Source organism: Musa acuminata, chromosome BXJ3-5 (genome assembly GCF_036884655.1).
Source record: "Musa acuminata AAA Group cultivar baxijiao chromosome BXJ3-5, Cavendish_Baxijiao_AAA, whole genome shotgun sequence".
NCBI lineage: Eukaryota > Viridiplantae > Streptophyta > Magnoliopsida > Zingiberales > Musaceae > Musa > Musa acuminata.
In genome coordinates this window covers 13,207,226-13,225,161 of record NC_088353.1, presented here as the reverse complement: position 1 = coordinate 13,225,161, position 17,936 = coordinate 13,207,226, and the positions used below count along the sequence as shown (strand labels likewise).

The window sequence follows — 17,936 nt, the reverse complement described above, 5'->3', positions numbered from 1 at the left end:
CGCCTAAGCTCGATCTCCGAGCTCTGCCAAGCGGTGGCACCACCCAGAGGCTCAGTCTCCGAGCTCTGCTAAGCGGTGCAACCGCCCCTGTCAGGCGGTGACACCACCCAGAGGCTCAGTCTTCGAGCTCTGTCAAGCGGTGCAAACGCCCCAGTCAAGCGGTGCAACCGCCAGATCACGGAATTTCGAGAGATGACAGTTTTGAACTCAAAATTCAAACTAGTTTGGAGCCTATAAATACCCCTCCCATCCCTATGTAAAACACACAAGCATAGAGAGATTAAAAGAGAGAAAACACTGCTACAATCTCTAGAATTTCCCTCCTGTAGCTTAATTGTTAGAATTCTGTTTAAGAGAGGAGAGTGAGTGCTTGTAAGGGTTGTCTCCTAAACTCGGTAAAAGGAGAAGAGGGGTTAAGAAGGAGGTTGATCTTTGCCTAATAAAGGAAGATCGTTAGTGAATGTCGGTGGCCTCGACGGAAGAGGAATCAGAGGAGTGGATGTAGGTCACGATTGACCAAACCACTATAAACTCTCGTCTTCTCTGGTTTGCATTTATTCTTGCTGTTTACCTTACTGCAAACCTGCATATGTGCTTTACTTCCTCATTACTTTTGCTGCACTCATTTACGAACTCGCTTTCAAGTTAAGTTTCCGAAAACGGTTTTACGTCGGAAACGATTTCATCGTATGAACGCAGTTTTAAATGTCGAAAGTTTTCCGCTGCACTAATTCACACCACACCCCCCTCCCCTCTTAGTGCTCTTGATCCTAACAATTGGTATTAGAGCCCGGTATTTCTCATTTCGGATTTACACCCGAGAGAAATGGCTCTTCATGGCTTTCAAGAGGGCATATCGATTGTTCGTCCACCGTTGTTTAATGGTTGGACTACACTTATTGGAAAACTCGAATGAGAGTTTTCTTGATTTCTATGAATTTGGATTTATGGAATATTATTGAAAACGGTTTTCAACTTCCCTCTAAATCGATGAACAAATGGTCGGATTTGGAGAAGAAGTATTTTTCTTTAAACGCAAAGGCTATGAATGCCTTATTTTACGCTTTGGACAAAAATAAGTTCAATTGGATTTCTACGTATGAAATAACTTTTGATATTTGGCACACTCTTGAAATTACACACGAAGGCACTTCTAGAGTTAAAGATTTAAAAATCAACTTTTTAATGCATGATTTCGAGCTTTTTCGAATGAAGCTGAGCGAAACCATTGTTGACATGTACACCCGTTTTACGGATGTCGTCAATGGTTTAAAAGCTCTTGGCAAATGTTTCTCAAATTTTGAACTTATTAGTAAAGTTTTACGATCACTTTCTAAAGCTTGGGAATCAAAAGTAACGACAATACAAGAAACTAAAGATTTAAATATTTTTCCACTTAAAGAACTTATCGGTTCATTGATGCCATATAAAATGGTGCACAATGCACATGATGAACATGATGAAAAAAATCACCTTCCAAAGAACAGGAAGGATTTGGGACATAGAACATTTGAAGACCACTCGAGCATAAGCTCAAGTGATGGTGAACAAGAACTACTCACTAAGAAATTTAAAAAATTAATGAAACGAGAATTCAAGAACAAAATAAACTTAAAAAGAATGAACCTACTTGCTTTGAACATAAGAAAAACAAAAAGTGGGATGAATCGAGCTCCTCTGAAGACAAGGAGAAAATCAACAAAGGCGAGGTGGCAAACTATGCCGTAAATGCATTCAACGATGAGGTAATCAAAACCCCCTTAATTTATATCGAAATTATATGATGCTTTTCATAATGCATTTTCTTTTTTAGTATAGAATTAATTTTCTTGAAAATTACATGTTTAAAAAAAATGAAAATGCAAAAAATTATGATCATGCTAGTAGTTTTGAAAATAATCATGAAAAATACATATTTTATGATAAACAAACAAAATAATTTTAATTGAAAATATGAAATTATGCTATATGTGGTTAAGAAGTAATAATGTGTATCATGTTGATTTCCATTGTTATTTCTCGATTTTGATTAAATAAAATCATGTTTGAAGAAATACATAATGATGTAATATTAAACATTTTAATACCATGATTAACAATTTTATGCATGAGATTTTAAGTTATACATGATGATAAGCATGTGTTATTTTCATGACTGTATTTGAAAAACATATGGCAAAACCATGTCTGAATGCATGAAAGTATTAAATTTCATTTTTGGATTCTCTTGATCTTTGTGATTTATTGATCTTGATGGTTTTATGACGAAATTCATTTTTCGATCCTAAACGTTGATACATGTTTTTATTTAACATAAATAAAAAGCATGCTAACATGAAATCAATCACTTAAAATGAAATACTTCAAAAAGGGAAAATATATTATCAATGAAATCATGAATCTACTTATGTTATGAATTTTGTGAACCATAAAAATGATTTTGGTGAATTGAATTTGAGATGAGTTTTATCAAAATCATGATCTTGATTTCTTGAAATAACATGAGATTTCCCTTGATGATCATCTCGATTATTTAAAAGAAGATTTGTCGAAATGATTCATGGAATTTTCGATTCATGGCTTGATCCTTCATTTGTTTATGAGATGTTTGAAATCTTTGTACCTTTGAATTCTTCCCTTCTCCCTTCGATTTTTGAATTTATGTATGTTATATGTTGAAGATTTGAAACCATGTTTTGATATCATGCATACCTAAGAAATGTTGATTTGACAAAATGAATGATGATTTTTCTCTTGAATATAACTTGTGATATGTTTTTTTTTCATCATCTTGATTTCTCGATATTCGATACATGAAATTTTATTATGAATCAAGTTTTTTTTTTAATCGATCTCCTAAGATTTTCTTTCGATTATTTATGAGGAGGTTTTTCAAAAAGGAATCATGTCTTTTGGTATTCACATGTTTAAATATTTCATGATATGATCTTTATGCAATTCCTTGTATTCATGAAATGTTTATCTCATCACCCAACTAATTCTTCTTGATATTCTTTATGTGATGATATGAATGCATGAAATATTCATAAATTTGTAATGATGCATGCAATACTTATGATAATAATGTACATGATGTATTGCATATGATGTGTATCATGAATGCTTTAAATGATGAATGTTTGATATCATGATCAACATGTTGATAAATGCTTAAAAATTTTAATGCTTGAATATCATGTATGATATGCTCATAATGATGATTGATTTATTTATATTATGCATGAAAAATGAAATGTATGGTTTTGAAAATGTGTATGTTTTAATTTGAAAATATGATGATAAGATTAATACTTACCTTTGTCATGATTTAGAAATTGACGCAAAGGGTCTTCCCTTCTTTTTAACATTGACAAAGGGGGAGAAATATCACTAGCTCATCTTGCAAAATTTAGAAACATGCACTTTGCAAAGGAAGCAAATATTTGCTAGCTTACATATTGCAAGGAAAAGAACTTGACATCTTGAACATCACAAAAATTTGCTACCTTACATGATGTAAAATTTGCTAGAATTGCTAGCTTGTGATCTAAAGAGAAGCAAAAAGTTGCTATCTCAAAAGAAGCAAATTGCACAATTCAAGAAGAAAGCAAAAATTACACTTATGAAAAGAGAATAAATTGCTATCTTGAACATCACCGAGAATTGCTAGCTTGAAATCTCAAGAAAATGCAAAAATGTGCTATCGTGCCTATCTCAAGAAAAGCAAATATGCCAACTTGCATATCTTTGAATTTGCTAGCTTGTATATTGTAAAACTTGCATATTTCAAGAAGCAAGAGTTGCTTTCTTAAACATCTCTAAATTTATAGCTTGCAATTACCAAAAATGCTATCTTGTATGCTGTAAAACATGTATATCTAAAACTTGATAGCTTGAATGTTCTAAGCATGATGTAACACTTGCTAAATTTTCTAGCTTCAAAATTGTATGATGATAAAACTTGATATTATGTTTTTCATGCAATGAGTTAAACTTATATTACAAACATAAGAATAGTTGTACTTCTCCTTTTTGTTGATGACAAAGGGGGAGAAGTATGTTGATGACATGACATGTTATGCATAAGTTTATGATGACATATTGTTTGGATTTTTGAATCCAAGAGGTTCTATCAATATGGCCTATTAATAGGAGTAGTTTGTCTAAACTCCAAGAGTTAAGGTTAACTCCGTCAAGTGGTTGTCATCATCAAAAAGGGAAAGATTGTTGAATCTCGTATTTTGATGATGAAATCATTTGATATATGTTTATGATTTAATCTACATTTTGAGTGACGTAGGATGCTTCGATCAGGATGAGACAATTAAAATAGGAAAAATCATGTTGTGCCGGAGGAACATGTCAGAAGATTGGACGTCGGGGCGGCCCATTGGTCGACGTATCGACAGAAGGCTTCGGGTCGTAGACTTGGGCATCGAGCCAAGAAGAGCAGGTATTGTGCCAAGGATATTGGAGTTGCAGAGTCAACTAGTCGATTGGGCGATAGGCCGCAGGAGAGGACGATGCGCCGAAGAATCGAACGAAGCGTCGAGGGACTAATGACATGCCGGACAACTTGGTTAATTGCTTATTAATTGTCTCGATCGAAGTTTTGTTTTACATGTGCAGGATTAACTACGATCGAAGTAAGACATGCAGTAGGAGTTGCGCTAGAGTCAAGACTATGATCACGTTGGGAGTTCGAGAGTTCGATGGAAGTCCAGACGGTTATCAGAGGTTCTGTGGGAATAAATCCAAGAAGTCCAGGAGCTTGCTAAAAGAAGCTCATCGAAACTTGCCAAGTGGATCGTCGCAAGTCCAGGAGTTTGCCGGAAGTCCGTAGGAACATCACCGAGGGTTCATCGGATGATCGACGGAAGTTCGCCGGAAGAAGCGATTGATGCACCAGAGCAAGTTACAGTTAATGTCTTAAGAAAAATCGAAGTTAGCACAATGATTAAGTTAGAAATGGGAAGTGATCCCATTAACTTAATCTTGGGGCAATTAGGCCCTTGACAGACCCAAATTGGGCCAAATGGATCAGCCCATTCGGACTCAGATTTCTTGGCCAGCGGTGGCACCGCCCAAGGCTTAGTCTCTGAGCAAGACTGGGCGGTGCAACCACCCCTGACAAGCGGTGGAACCACCTGAGCTCGGTCTCCAAGCTCTGCCAAGCGGTACAACCGCCCCAGTCAAGCGGTGGCACCGCTTGGGCTCAGTCTCCGAGCGAGACTGGGCGGTGCAACCGCCCTTGATAGGCAGTGGAACCGCTTGAGCTCGGTCTCCGAGCTCTGCCAAGCGGTGGCACCGCCTAGAGGCTCAGTCTCCGAGCTCTTCCAAGCGGTGCAACTGCCCCTGTCACGTGGTGGCACTGCCCAGAGGCTCAGTCTCCGAGCTCTGCCAGACGGTGTAATCGCCAGACCCCAAAATTTCGAGAGATGACAGTTTTGAGCTCGGAATTCAAACTGGTTTGGAGCCTATAAATACCCCTCCCATCCCTGGGTAAAACACACAAGCACAGAGAGATTAAAAGAGAGAAAATACTACTGCAATCTCTAGAATTTTCCTCCTCTAGCTTAATTGTTAGAATTCTGTTTAAGAGAGGAGAGTGAGTGCTTGTAAGGGTTGTCTCCTAAACCCGGTAAAAGGAGAAGAGGGGTGTAAGAAGGAGGTTGATCTTTGCCTAGTAAAGAAAGATCGTTAGTGGATGCTGGTGGCCTCAACGGAAGAGGAATCAGAGGAGTGGATGTAGGTCACGATTGACCGAACCACTATAAACTCTCGTCTTCTCTGGTTTGCATTTATTCTTGCTGCTTACCTTACTGCAAACCTCCATATGTGCTTTACTTCCTCATTACTTTTGCTGCACTTATTTACAAACTCACTTTCAACTTAAGTTTTCGAAAACGTTTTACGTCGGAAACGATTTCATCGTACGAACATAGTTTTAAACGTCGAAAGTTTTTCGCTGCACTAATTCCCCCCCCTCTTAGTGCTCTTGATCCTAACACATATATGATACTAAAGCACCATTTATCACTTCATGATACCAAATTTAACATAACATATACTAAAGCATTTTTTAACCATTTGTCACTTATGCATGATACCACATTCAACATCATTTTGGCATGATTCCAAAAATATTTATTATTTATCCCCTTTTGTTATAAAAAAAAAGGAGAATCATTCAACAATTTATGCAATTATTTTAAATTATTCAAATAAATTTTACACTAATTTATCCAAGCTAGCAAATTTATGAAATGAGAAGTTAAATAAAAACTTTGCATGATAACTACTTTTGCTTTTTGAAATGGGCAAGCTAGCATTTTTGCTTTAGACTTGCAAGCACTTTTTGATTCTTCTTTAGATTTATAAGTTTCTTTCTTCCTTTTATCGTAAAAAATAAGAAGAAGAGGAAGAAAAATAAGGGAGGAATTCAATCATCACAAGCAAAATAAAAAAACAAATCCATGAAAGGATTTGAACCAAATAAAATTAATAAAAAAAATAAGTTTCATTGAATCAAGCTTCTACTTTTGCAAAGAGAAATGATTCATCGTAAAAGATCAAAATGTGCATACTAAAAATTCATGAATCAAATCCCTTTACTTGTAAATATAAGGAAGAAAGATTTATAGGAGATGATTATCGTATAAAAGATCAAATATAGCAAAAATCCAGACAAAACCTCAAAAGGTGATAGGAAATTATCTCGATAAAGAGAAAACTTAATTTCCAAAAGTCAAAAAATCCAAAAAAATATAAAATAATTCATGCATTCGGATATTCGTAATTTTCTTCTAATAAAATCAAATTGTTCCTCATTCAATGATTTTGTAAAAATATCTGCTAATTGATGTTTAGTATCAATAAATTCTAAAGATATATCATGATTATTAATATGATCTAATGTCAATATATTTAGTTCTAGAGTGTTGAATGAGATTTTTTTGTTAAATCTATATTGAAAAACACTTTGAGCTTGGGATTTATTATCTTTGTTTTTTTTACTTCTTTTAATGTTATAATACTTCACATTTCTTCACTTCTTTAACTACACTCTTATCTTCTTGCACTTGTATTTTCATATATATTTATTTCTAAAAAATTGATGTTTCAATAACTCATATATATTTTCTAAATTTTTTCAAGGTAAATAATGTCTAATATACCAAATTATGTCGTGGTTCGAAATTTCCCTTATTACGTAATATACCATCACAATCTTTTTTTTTTCCTTCTTTGATGTCTTTTTTTAATTACTCTTATCTCCAATTATATTGATTTAATTATTAAAAATATTGATATGTGTGAGATGAATAAAGATAACATAAGAGGATAGTACTATATATTGGTAATAATTAAAAGAGTCAGATTACATATATTAAGTTTGACCTACAATTTAAAAGTTTAGGTTTTTAAGTTGAATCAGTCTCTAACTTGATATATATTAACCTTAACCTGGATAACTCGGATTCGTTGTTGTAAGATTTTTAACGTGGTATCAATCTCACTCACATCCATCCCCTTAATCAATCTTGTTATTGTTGCTCAAATTGGATTGCTATTCCTTAAGTGATGTGTTTGACTAGCAACATGGATGATCTGAATCATCTGACGATGACTTGCTGCTTTTGGAGGTTCGAGCATTCCAAGTCTTCATTATTGTAGCTTAAGCATCAGTTGTGGTTTAATATTAGTGGAAACCATCTTTCCATGAACAGTAAGACTAGAAAAGAAGCTTAAGTGGATTCAAATCCTCCCCAAACCACTGTAAGTAGCCTCGTCGGGATTATGTTGCTTCAAGACTATGATCAAATCCTCCCTTTAGTGGCTAAATCAAAAGATATACAGAATTGGATTTAAGGTTTTGAAGAGGAAATCCTATAGGCAATGGTGAAGGAAGAATTCAGCTTCCGTGAGAGAGAGAGAGAGAGAGAGAGAGAGAGAGAGAGGAGAGAGATTTAGTCTGATGTTGTGGTTTGCTCACTCGTTAATGTCGTTTATCATCTATGTCGATTGTAGTTGCTACCCACCATCAAACAGAGAGAGAGGGAGATTAGTCTCACGCCTTGAGGGAGAGGATGATTTCTATTAACTCTTTAGAGATTTCTATAATGACAATGAGCTTTCTTGTATCATTTACTAACATGGCACATCCTAATAACTATAGAGATTTATATTAGCAATAATTTTTGCTTATTTTTAATCTTATTTTATGAACTTTTAATATTCCTTTATGGGACATAAATATCTTTATTATCTTCTTTTTTCTTTTTTTCTTTTTGCTTTTCCTCATGAGTGACACAAGCGCTAAATGATATTAGATGATTGCTACTTCTTCTCCTACTTTATTTCTCAAGCGACAATCAGTAAATGATGTTGAACAATGGAGCAACAAAGAATGGCATTGACATAGGTAGGACATAAATAATTAACTATAAATGAAATGAAGGATTGTAGTAATAAATATGATTGGTAATTGATGGCCTATAAATAGTAAAATTATATTTTATTATTTTCAGTTATTACCAATAGGGTTGCCAATTGTAAGGTTCAAAACTTAAGCAAACATGATGTTTGATCTTGGCAGTTTCTTTTGTGAGGCTGAGTTGACTTAATTTGATCTTAAATGTAGGATTTGATTATGTAGATCATTTGTTATCCTATAGTGTAGATAATAATCCCTCTAATTTGATATAATATATATATAATAAATGTAAAAACATAAATATAAATTAGTGATAAAGTACATGTTGTGTTCTAGTGACAACAATAAAAAAATATTTCTCAACTTTTTAAAATACTATTTATCACAATCAGAAAGTTTTTTTAGAAACTTTTGTGACAACATTAATAACAACCTCAACATTAATATTCAAAATTTAAGGATTTAGTGATAATGTTTTAGTGATAAATGATGATTCGCCACTAAAAATATATTTAGTGATAAGTTAGTCGCTAAATCATTTTTAATAATAAATCTAAATATTTATAGACTAATTTTTGTGACTAAGAAGATGTTTCTTGTAGTGAGTAGAGTGTGTTTCCGTTCCACATGGATTTTGGATGATCAGCACAGACGTATATTACACATGCTTGTTTAACGTGATGGAACTCTTGGATACATCATCCATTTCTTTCTTTGAATAGATGGGAAGAACGCAATGAACATTGCAGAGACTCGGAAATGCTATCTCTCAATATCCAGGTTCAAGTACTTGCACAGACATATACACAAATGTTTACTGATAAATATTTTGCTCCATACAACAGCTGGAAACAGCCATTTCTGCAGTCATTGTTCTCTAGTAGACTTATTAGCCCTTAAATTATGAAACAATAGACCAAAGTTCCTAATCGCCGTATGATGTGACATGTAGCAAGTATTCCATTCACGAAGACGCAGGATGCGAAAGACAAAAGCCAGATCTTTTTCTTGTTCTCCTCAACCAATCACAGAGTTTGTAGGACATATTTGTCAAGTCAGCAGAACATTAGCCATCAACTATTTCCTTGAGGAAGCAAGAGGTCAATAGTTTTTTAGCAACATTGTAAAGATAGGTTATTCTTCCCTAATGCATTTCCATTTTATATCTGGCACTCCCATTATCAAAACTCATTCAGGTCTGGTTGTAAACGGGAAGATATCAATTTCTCTTTTTTTCTCTTTCTAATTTTAAAAAATCCAAATGCTAAAAATACCTCATATATATATATATATATTTCATTTGGCGTACAATTCCACCTTAGAACAATTGGATGCTTTACTTACGTGGGGCATATGTACAGCTTGAAGACAGTCACTGAAATTACATAATTCCCCCATCATTTTTTTTTCACTCAGGGTTTCTTTTGAGTATAAAACAATCCTGAAATCATCCAAAAACAAAAAGCTATCAAATTTTACTTTTTTCTATTTTCTATTTTATGTCTTCGGAAAAACTTGCTAAGCCTCCCGCATCATCAGCAACTGATTAAGTTTGATGTTTACTTTTTTGTATTTTATATTTTATGTCTTTCCAAAAATCATTAATCAAAAATTTAAATTTAAATTAATAATAATATATTCATCAAACATATATAAATCAAAATTTTTGATACCAGACTAATCTGAATGTTACAATCTCCCCGACTATTTGATGTTGTCGTCAATGCATTAAACCTCAACTGCAGCATACATAATGATGATTCCATTCACTTATAGCACTTTTTTATTCTATTATATTCTTCTTATCATATTTATTTTGATGGATTAATTAATCTATCAACTTTTTTTTTGACTTAAATAATTGATAAGAATATTTAAACTAAAATTAATAATAATATATTCAGATTTATATAAATTAATATTAGAATTAATAAGGAGCGTTAGAATATCAATAGCCTCATGGAGATTAAACTCGTCCAAGCTTCAAACACCAGCAAGCGCCATCCATGGTAGTGGAGATTTTGATCCGACCCTTGGTACTTTGCGAGGACAGGTCTCAGAGTTGAGGCTCTTTTGACAGAAGGCTACTGACACAACCATGTTGGCACATGCTCTCATTTAATGATTCTTTAAGAACCCATCCATTAAACATTGATCGGAAGATGCAGAGATTTCTTTGGACGTACCATGCATTCAATGTTCAAAGCTCTGGCCTTTTTCCCTCTGTTCTATACAAGTAGTGTTCATCTCCTCGGTTCAGGGATGTGTGGGCTCTTTGGTGGTGCACTCCAGATCCTGAGACTGATCGATCCCCGCATGGCAAACGAGCAAGGCCAGTGGAGATCAAACCTGTTCAAGTGTTGGCTGCTCTTGTGCCTGTTTCTGCTCCCATTGGCTCAACTATCAGAGAGCTCGAAGATCTCAGTAGCCTATGTCTCTGCGCGGCGCCTGCTGTTTCCTTCCGCATCTCAGACCTCCACTGCCGCCTCCAAGTGCGAAGAGAGCAAGCACGAAGTCCACAGCGGCCCCAACCCTGTCTCAAACAGGTAGCGCAACTCGTCTTCACTATCTGCTCTTCCTTTGGCGCATGGCCATCGCTGCTACAGACAGAGCTGTGAAGTCGCTTCGTTCACTCTACTATGACGGCCGAGATGGGATTTTTGGCGTCTTCCTTGAGTTCTTAATCGACAGTAAGCAATGTAAATTTCGATGAATATATAAATGTATGCACTCCTAGCGAAGCATCAGTCTGCAAACACTAAGAGGCTGTTGGAGTTGACATATCCCATCCTTACGTATCACTGAAGAAGCCATGATTTGACATGTAATCGAAGAAATAAAATTGGCAAGTGGGCGGGCTTCGTTTTACTCACCGTGAGCATAGCATGATGATGTGTAATTGTTAGCCATGATTTATTCTTGTCGTACTTAGACAATCAACCGGAGCACGGTGTGACAAAGTCCACCGTCATTTATCTTTATCCCGATGAGCACATGGCCATCAAGTATTGTCCGTCTGTTTCGAGTAGACTGCACAATTTTATCTCTTGTACATCCAAAATGTGTGAGGTAGAGATATCTCTGAGCTATGAGGTCAGAGATATTTATTTTTTCTTTATTTTATTTATAAATGTTATATATATTTATTTTATTATTATAAAATTTATTTTATTATAATATTATTCGTATATATTTTTTTATTTTAAAAAAATTATTCAACCTGCGGATTGGATTGATTAGCGCATCATTTCGATCAGTGAGCGAGTGACTTGAGAGTAGGTCGGGCCGATGTCCAAACCAGTTTTAGTAGTGAGTCCTCGATCATCTTTCACAAAGAAACATTTTTAATATTTAGAAGACCAGATAAATAAGTCATGTCATGCATGTGTCTCGTCCTGTCATGTTATTAGCATATTAATTAGGATTCAAATCTGTCCGAGCACTTCAAGTTAACGATCCTTAACGTCTTGAATTTTACAATTTTTAAAAAATTATATATATATTTTTTTTATAATTATAAAAATAAAAATAGTTAATTTATTTTTATTTATTATATACAAAATTAGAAAATAAATTTTTTTTTATAATCTTATCGTCTAAAAGATCCTCGTGAAAACTTTGTTATCCTTTTGGGTGATGTATCCAATAATCTAAGATCGATGATGCTAGAATAAATATAACTAAATATTTTACGTTTGTAACTATAAAGATATTAATATAATTTTTTAAAATATATGAAGTGAAATACTATTGATAGCGAATTATAATGATAGCCTTCACCTTCACCGTTATAAACATCGAGATCTAAAACATAAACATAGTCATAGACAACAGCACATAAAGACATCTGTCGCTTTTGTTTAAGCACCTGACTTCATCTCTTCCGTCTATTTAGGCGTCAAACCTTATACTAACCACATCAACTTCGAGAATGCCATCACCGGTGACGTAATAGCACGCAATCTCCACGTGGTCCAGCTCATTCATCCAAAGCCTAATAATTAATAAACTTTTGCATCCGCGTGCTGCGAGCGGTCCCCTCCCAGATCGTAACATCGTAACCGTTGAAACGCAAAATCTACGGCCGCGAGTAGAAGATGACACCACGCTGTGCCAAAGCACGTTTTCGTCGCCACCCTTCATTCGGCCACATCACAGATAGTTGAATCCCAACCGTCAAAGAACCAGAAATCCACGGTCAAGATTCGCTGTCGGTGCACGTTTTCCTCGCCGCCGTCGATTTGGTCCCCTCGTCAGTGGCAGGTGATCTGTACAGTGTTCTTTTCTGAAAGAACAACGCTTTGCTATTTTGCTACTACTCGCTCGGCTACCTGTCTTTTGATAGGTGAGAATGATGGAACCGTTGGTGGGTCCCTATGTGACATTTGGAACTTCCAATCAGGTGGCTATTCGCGTGGAGATCAAGACGAGAATTCCGAAAAACTGACGCCAGATGACGGATGCGAAGAGAAAAATAAAGAGTGTGATTACTCTACCTGGAACCCTAATCTATCGTTCGATAGGCAGATCCGGGAGATAAAAAAGGGTAGCGATGGTTTCGTTCCTAAATCGAGCAGTCGCCATTTGATGAGTCCAATTTCGATTTAATTGACCGACGGGCTACCGATTTCGCCGATCACTTTATCAGCGATTGTCGTCTTGATCCATCTGGTCACGGTTTGGAACAATTTTTTAGCAGTCTACTTTGTGACTGGGGTTGAAATCAGCGGGGAATCATCAAATGGCGAGGAAGATGCTGATAGATGGAGAGCTTGGCCAGACCGCAACGGACGAGAAACAGTATGATTTCGACCTCTTTGTTATCGGCGCTGGGAGCGGTGGTGTCCGCGCTTCTCGAACTTCCGCTGCCTTTGGAGCCAAGGTCAGGGGATGCGGATCTTCCGTTTCAGTTTCAGTTATCCTTTTCTTTCCCGCAGAATCCTTACCTTTGTATACAAATTGCTCTTTTCTGCGTGTCGCTCGATGGGCTATTCAAGAGTTATTTGATACTTTTGCTGGTCTGTTATCTTTATGATCATGTGAATGAGGATTGCTAGCATGATCAAATATTGCTTCTTCTGATAACTGTAACCAGTGTGTGGGTGGTTGTGGACCAATTAGAGCCTAAAGTTATTATTTGCTTTGCTTCTGTTTTGCTTGTATTTGTTTAGAGCTCCATGTTGAATTGCTACTTGGCATCTCATTCCTGCCGTTATCTTGGGGAGATTAATGTTTGGGATATTAATCTGTTGATTAATATCATTTCATTCATGAGTAATTGTAGTTGAGTCTTCTCTCAGATTGATGATTAGTGATTTAATTATTTCGGTTTTTTTTACCTCCTGGCTTGTTAATTATGGTGCAGGTTGCCATCTGCGAGCTTCCATTTCATCCCGTCAGTTCGGAAGTCATTGGAGGAGTTGGTGGAACGTAAGTTTTCTTTTCACGCCTGCTTTAGTTTGTTTGGTTTTAGCTCACAAGTCCTAACCATTTTCTATCTGTTGTTTATTACCTCTGTCCGAGGGATGTATGTACTCCTGTTTGCTGTTATTTCATACATTCTTAACGTAATTTTTTGAACTGGTTACTCTCCTAAACGCTCAGAAACCTATGCATGTATCACAAGAATGCAAATTAAATGGTCCTAGTGCAGTTGAACATGGCTCAATTATCCAACCTGATTGAAGCAATCTATAATTAGTTTCTTTCTATTGACCTTATATATTTTGTGACTCCTAGAATTTTCATAACAATCATGCCGAGTTTCATATTGAACCCTGAACAGAGCTTCTATGGAGCCAATGGTCTGCTAGAACCACTGAGACTCGATTGAACATGGCTCAATTATCCAACCTGATTGGATCAATCTATAAACATATTCTTTTTATTGACTTCAGATTTAGTGACTCCCAGAATTTTCATAACAATCATGCAGTTTTTCATATTGAACCTTGAACAGAGTTTATATGGAGTAAGTGATCTGGCTGGTATGGAATGTGTGCTGGAACCACTTAGGAATCCATAGATTGGATCCAGTTATAAACTGAATATTCACTGTCTGTGTCCTGAAAGCATATTACATGTCATTATGAGAAATACTGTTAATAAAGTGAGTTTATTGAAATGAATCATAAAATTTATTCAATAATATATATAATTTAGGTTGCATATGATGAATGATGGAGGTATTTTTTGTAGGACTAGTTTAACTTATTTGTTTAAGAGGAAGACATGGTCTTTTGTACCCAATAATTATTAGATAGTCAGCTTGGTGTGTTTGATTGAGTTTCTAGCTAAGATGGATATGTGTTGGGAGGATGCATGAGGACAAAATGATAGAAATTGATCAGTGCTATGGATATGAACGAGTTAGTTAGGAGTAAAAAAATTATTGCTTGTGGGGTTATTTGATTACTAATTTTCATATGTAAACTGAGTCATAAGTAGGTGGATAACTAGTACTTTTAGATATATGGTCAAACATGAAGGACAAACTTGCTCTTCTTCTTTAAGATTGATTTTGGAAGTTATATGGCTGATTATGAAAGATGCTCATCTCTCTCTTCTGCAACCAATTTCAAAGGAAAGGGAGTTCCTACTAGAGTAATTGCAGATGTGGAAGAATTGCTCCTAACATGTTCATACTCTTTAGTTTACGAGCGAAGCTATGTGTCAGGTTTACTTTATGACCAATTAAGATTGAATGGAAAAGCTAAAAGAGCATATTTTATGCAAAACACAAACAAAATAACATGCAACAGTTGGGGTTTTCTGAAGTGAGAAGGATCGTTGACCTGCTTGGAAATAACCAAATTTATGATTCATATTAAAGAAGCTTGTCAATGGAGGGATTTTAGATGGTGTGCCTGCTTTTTAATTGGATTTTGTCACTGCAATCAATTAAATTGGGAAAGGAAATGTCAAATAGCATGCTATGCATTGTAGATCTAAAGTCACTCTCTTCATCTCAAATAATTTAGACTAGTGTTGTTAGATGCTAAAAGATGCAGCTAGGTTGTTACTCGAGTGAAGCTAGGAGCTTAACAATATAAAAATTATAAAAAATAAAAAATATAAAGATAAAGATGATCATTAGAATAAAAACTAAATAATACAATAATCCAATATTCTCTCCCATATAGGAATTGTTTGATCGACAACATTCGGCCTCTTCTTGGCATGTTCTATTTAGGCCATCAAATCTTGTATACTAATTAAGACATGTGGATTTGTTATCTAAAGATGCCTTACATATTTTTCATCATTGATGATCTTCATCGGGTCAACAGTAATGTACCTTTTTTACAATAAGATAAAAAAAATTAGGTACTATGGATTATCTAATCCTAAAAAAAATTAGGACAAAGAAAGAGTAGGGGTGTTCAAATAATTTAAGTAAAGGAAGAGGTAGCTATTGGAAGAAAAAACAGGTAGAGGTATATTGACAAGTGTCTTCGGTGATGGAGATCTGTTAGTGGATGTCCGACAGTAGAGAGTTGAGGAGATAGATATGGTGATGGTGGAGGAGATAAAAAAGGGAGGCAAAGTATATATCAGGCAGAGAGACAAAGAGGGTTGTAGAGGTATCAAAAAGGGAGGAGGAGTGAGCCATTAGGTGGAAGAGGTGGAGAGCTAGGCATTGATTGGGTTGCTTGACTTGGACACATGGTCGAGTAGCTCGGTTGGGCCGTTCGATTCCTCAATCAAGTCACTCGATCAGACTAGATGAGTGATGGAGAAGCGACAATGGGAGAAGAAGCATCAGGGGTGTTTGAGTGCACGCGGGACCGAGGGGTGAAGGAAAGGAGATATATAGCAAGGTTCATCGTACCGTACCGTATCGACGTTTTGACCCGGGCTCGGTACGGTATGGTACCAGTGTACTGGGCGGTATATCAGGGCATACTGAGCAGTACACCCTGGTGTACCGAACAATTTTATACTTTTCATACTGTAGCAGTGCTACAGTATAGTACTGTAGCACTGTAGCGGCTGGGCGGTACACTTCGGTATGGCAGACCTTGATATATAGTACCTAAGGTGGTTGAGTCTAACCAAGACGTTGTTCGAGCTCAACTCTGGCTCAGATTGGATCAATCAATTTATCAATAGTTCGGCTCCATGCATAGTGGATCGAGCTTGGTTCAAGCTTGGGTATCGCTATGGGTTAACTTGGGTTATCCTTTTTGTGCCTAGTCTAGCCCAGATGAGTGCTTGGGCTGCTCTACACCCAACTTTAGGTGCTCGCCTAGGTGGTGCCGAGGCAAAGGCTCCTCGCCCCACATGTTTTTCTCTTGAGGTTCACTTCACTTGGTCTGATTGCCTCGATGAATGTCACTGATTTAGGACATAGACTATTTATTATTAACTTTTTTCTTATTGTGGTGAAGTTATACATCTAAGTTATATGATCCTGTCATACACAGCATACTAAAAAGCAAAATAATAATATGAAAGACATCATATTTATGTTAATATAAACAGGATATTAAAAGTAATCTATTTATATATATTTATTTGTAAATGACAAATGACCAAGGTGGGATTCAAGAAGTCTTTTATCAGCTAAGCTAGCCAACACCTAAAAAAATATGTTGGATGAGGTCTTGAACTTTCAACTTTTGGTAACTGAGTTTGTACAATACCACCAGACCAATGTTTAAGGTGTAAAAATACATGAACCCTCAACATTTGGTAAACGGGTATAGTACACTACTATCAGACTAATGTTTAAAATGTGTAATGCATTTATATTAATAGAGGATAAAAGCGAGCAAATTTCACCTCTCTCAAATCATCTTCCTTTGTAGATCCATTTATTTGCATCAGCCTCTAATTCAACATCGTCACTTACAATATTGTAAATGTTATATCCAAGGTTCGCAATACTGTACCGTACCAGTATTTCGACCTGGGCTCGGTACCGATACTGTATGGTATACCGAGCGGTACATCCAGGTGTACCGAGCGGTACATCCAGGTGTACCGAGCGGTACACCTGGGTGTACCGAGTAAACTGCTACAGTACTACAGTACCTCGAAACGATAACAATCGGTCCGCGTACCGAAAACCTGTCAGACCGGTACATACCGCCCGTACCGGGCGGTACGGCTCGGTACGGCAGACCCTGGTTATATCTAAATGTGGTTCACTAGTAGATATCACAAAATTGACAATATTGCCAATGTTTTATCTAAATGTGGATCGCTAGTAGATATCACAAAATTGGATCAACATCATGTATTCTATTGATTTTATCTATGGAGAGACAGGGATTGTAAGTATCTTAAAATACAAATATACCCCAATGGAACAATAAAGATTATGCATATAATAAAATTTGTAAATTAATTATTTTATGTAAAAATGCATTGCACATAATTAGAACAAAGAATGCGTAACTAATGAATGATAACATTTATTATGTGTTTATCATATATTAATATAATAATATAGATGTTAATGTATTTATTATCTTAGTGTGGTCGCGTATCCATA

General features: G+C 35.8%; 1 protein-coding gene across 1 annotated transcript in view; it reads left to right on the top strand.

Moving 5' to 3' along the window:
* The first annotated feature begins 12,890 nt into the window (after positions 1 to 12,890).
* Positions 12,891 to 17,936, top strand: part of LOC135638826 (glutathione reductase, cytosolic-like) — a 28,427-nt gene continuing 23,381 nt past the window's right edge. Inside the window, exons 1-2 of the mRNA XM_065152276.1 lie at positions 12,891 to 13,319; positions 13,803 to 13,867. Of these exons, the coding sequence (XP_065008348.1) occupies positions 13,179 to 13,319; positions 13,803 to 13,867 (206 nt within the window). The 5' untranslated portion in view covers positions 12,891 to 13,178. The remainder of the gene's footprint in view (positions 13,320 to 13,802; positions 13,868 to 17,936) is intronic.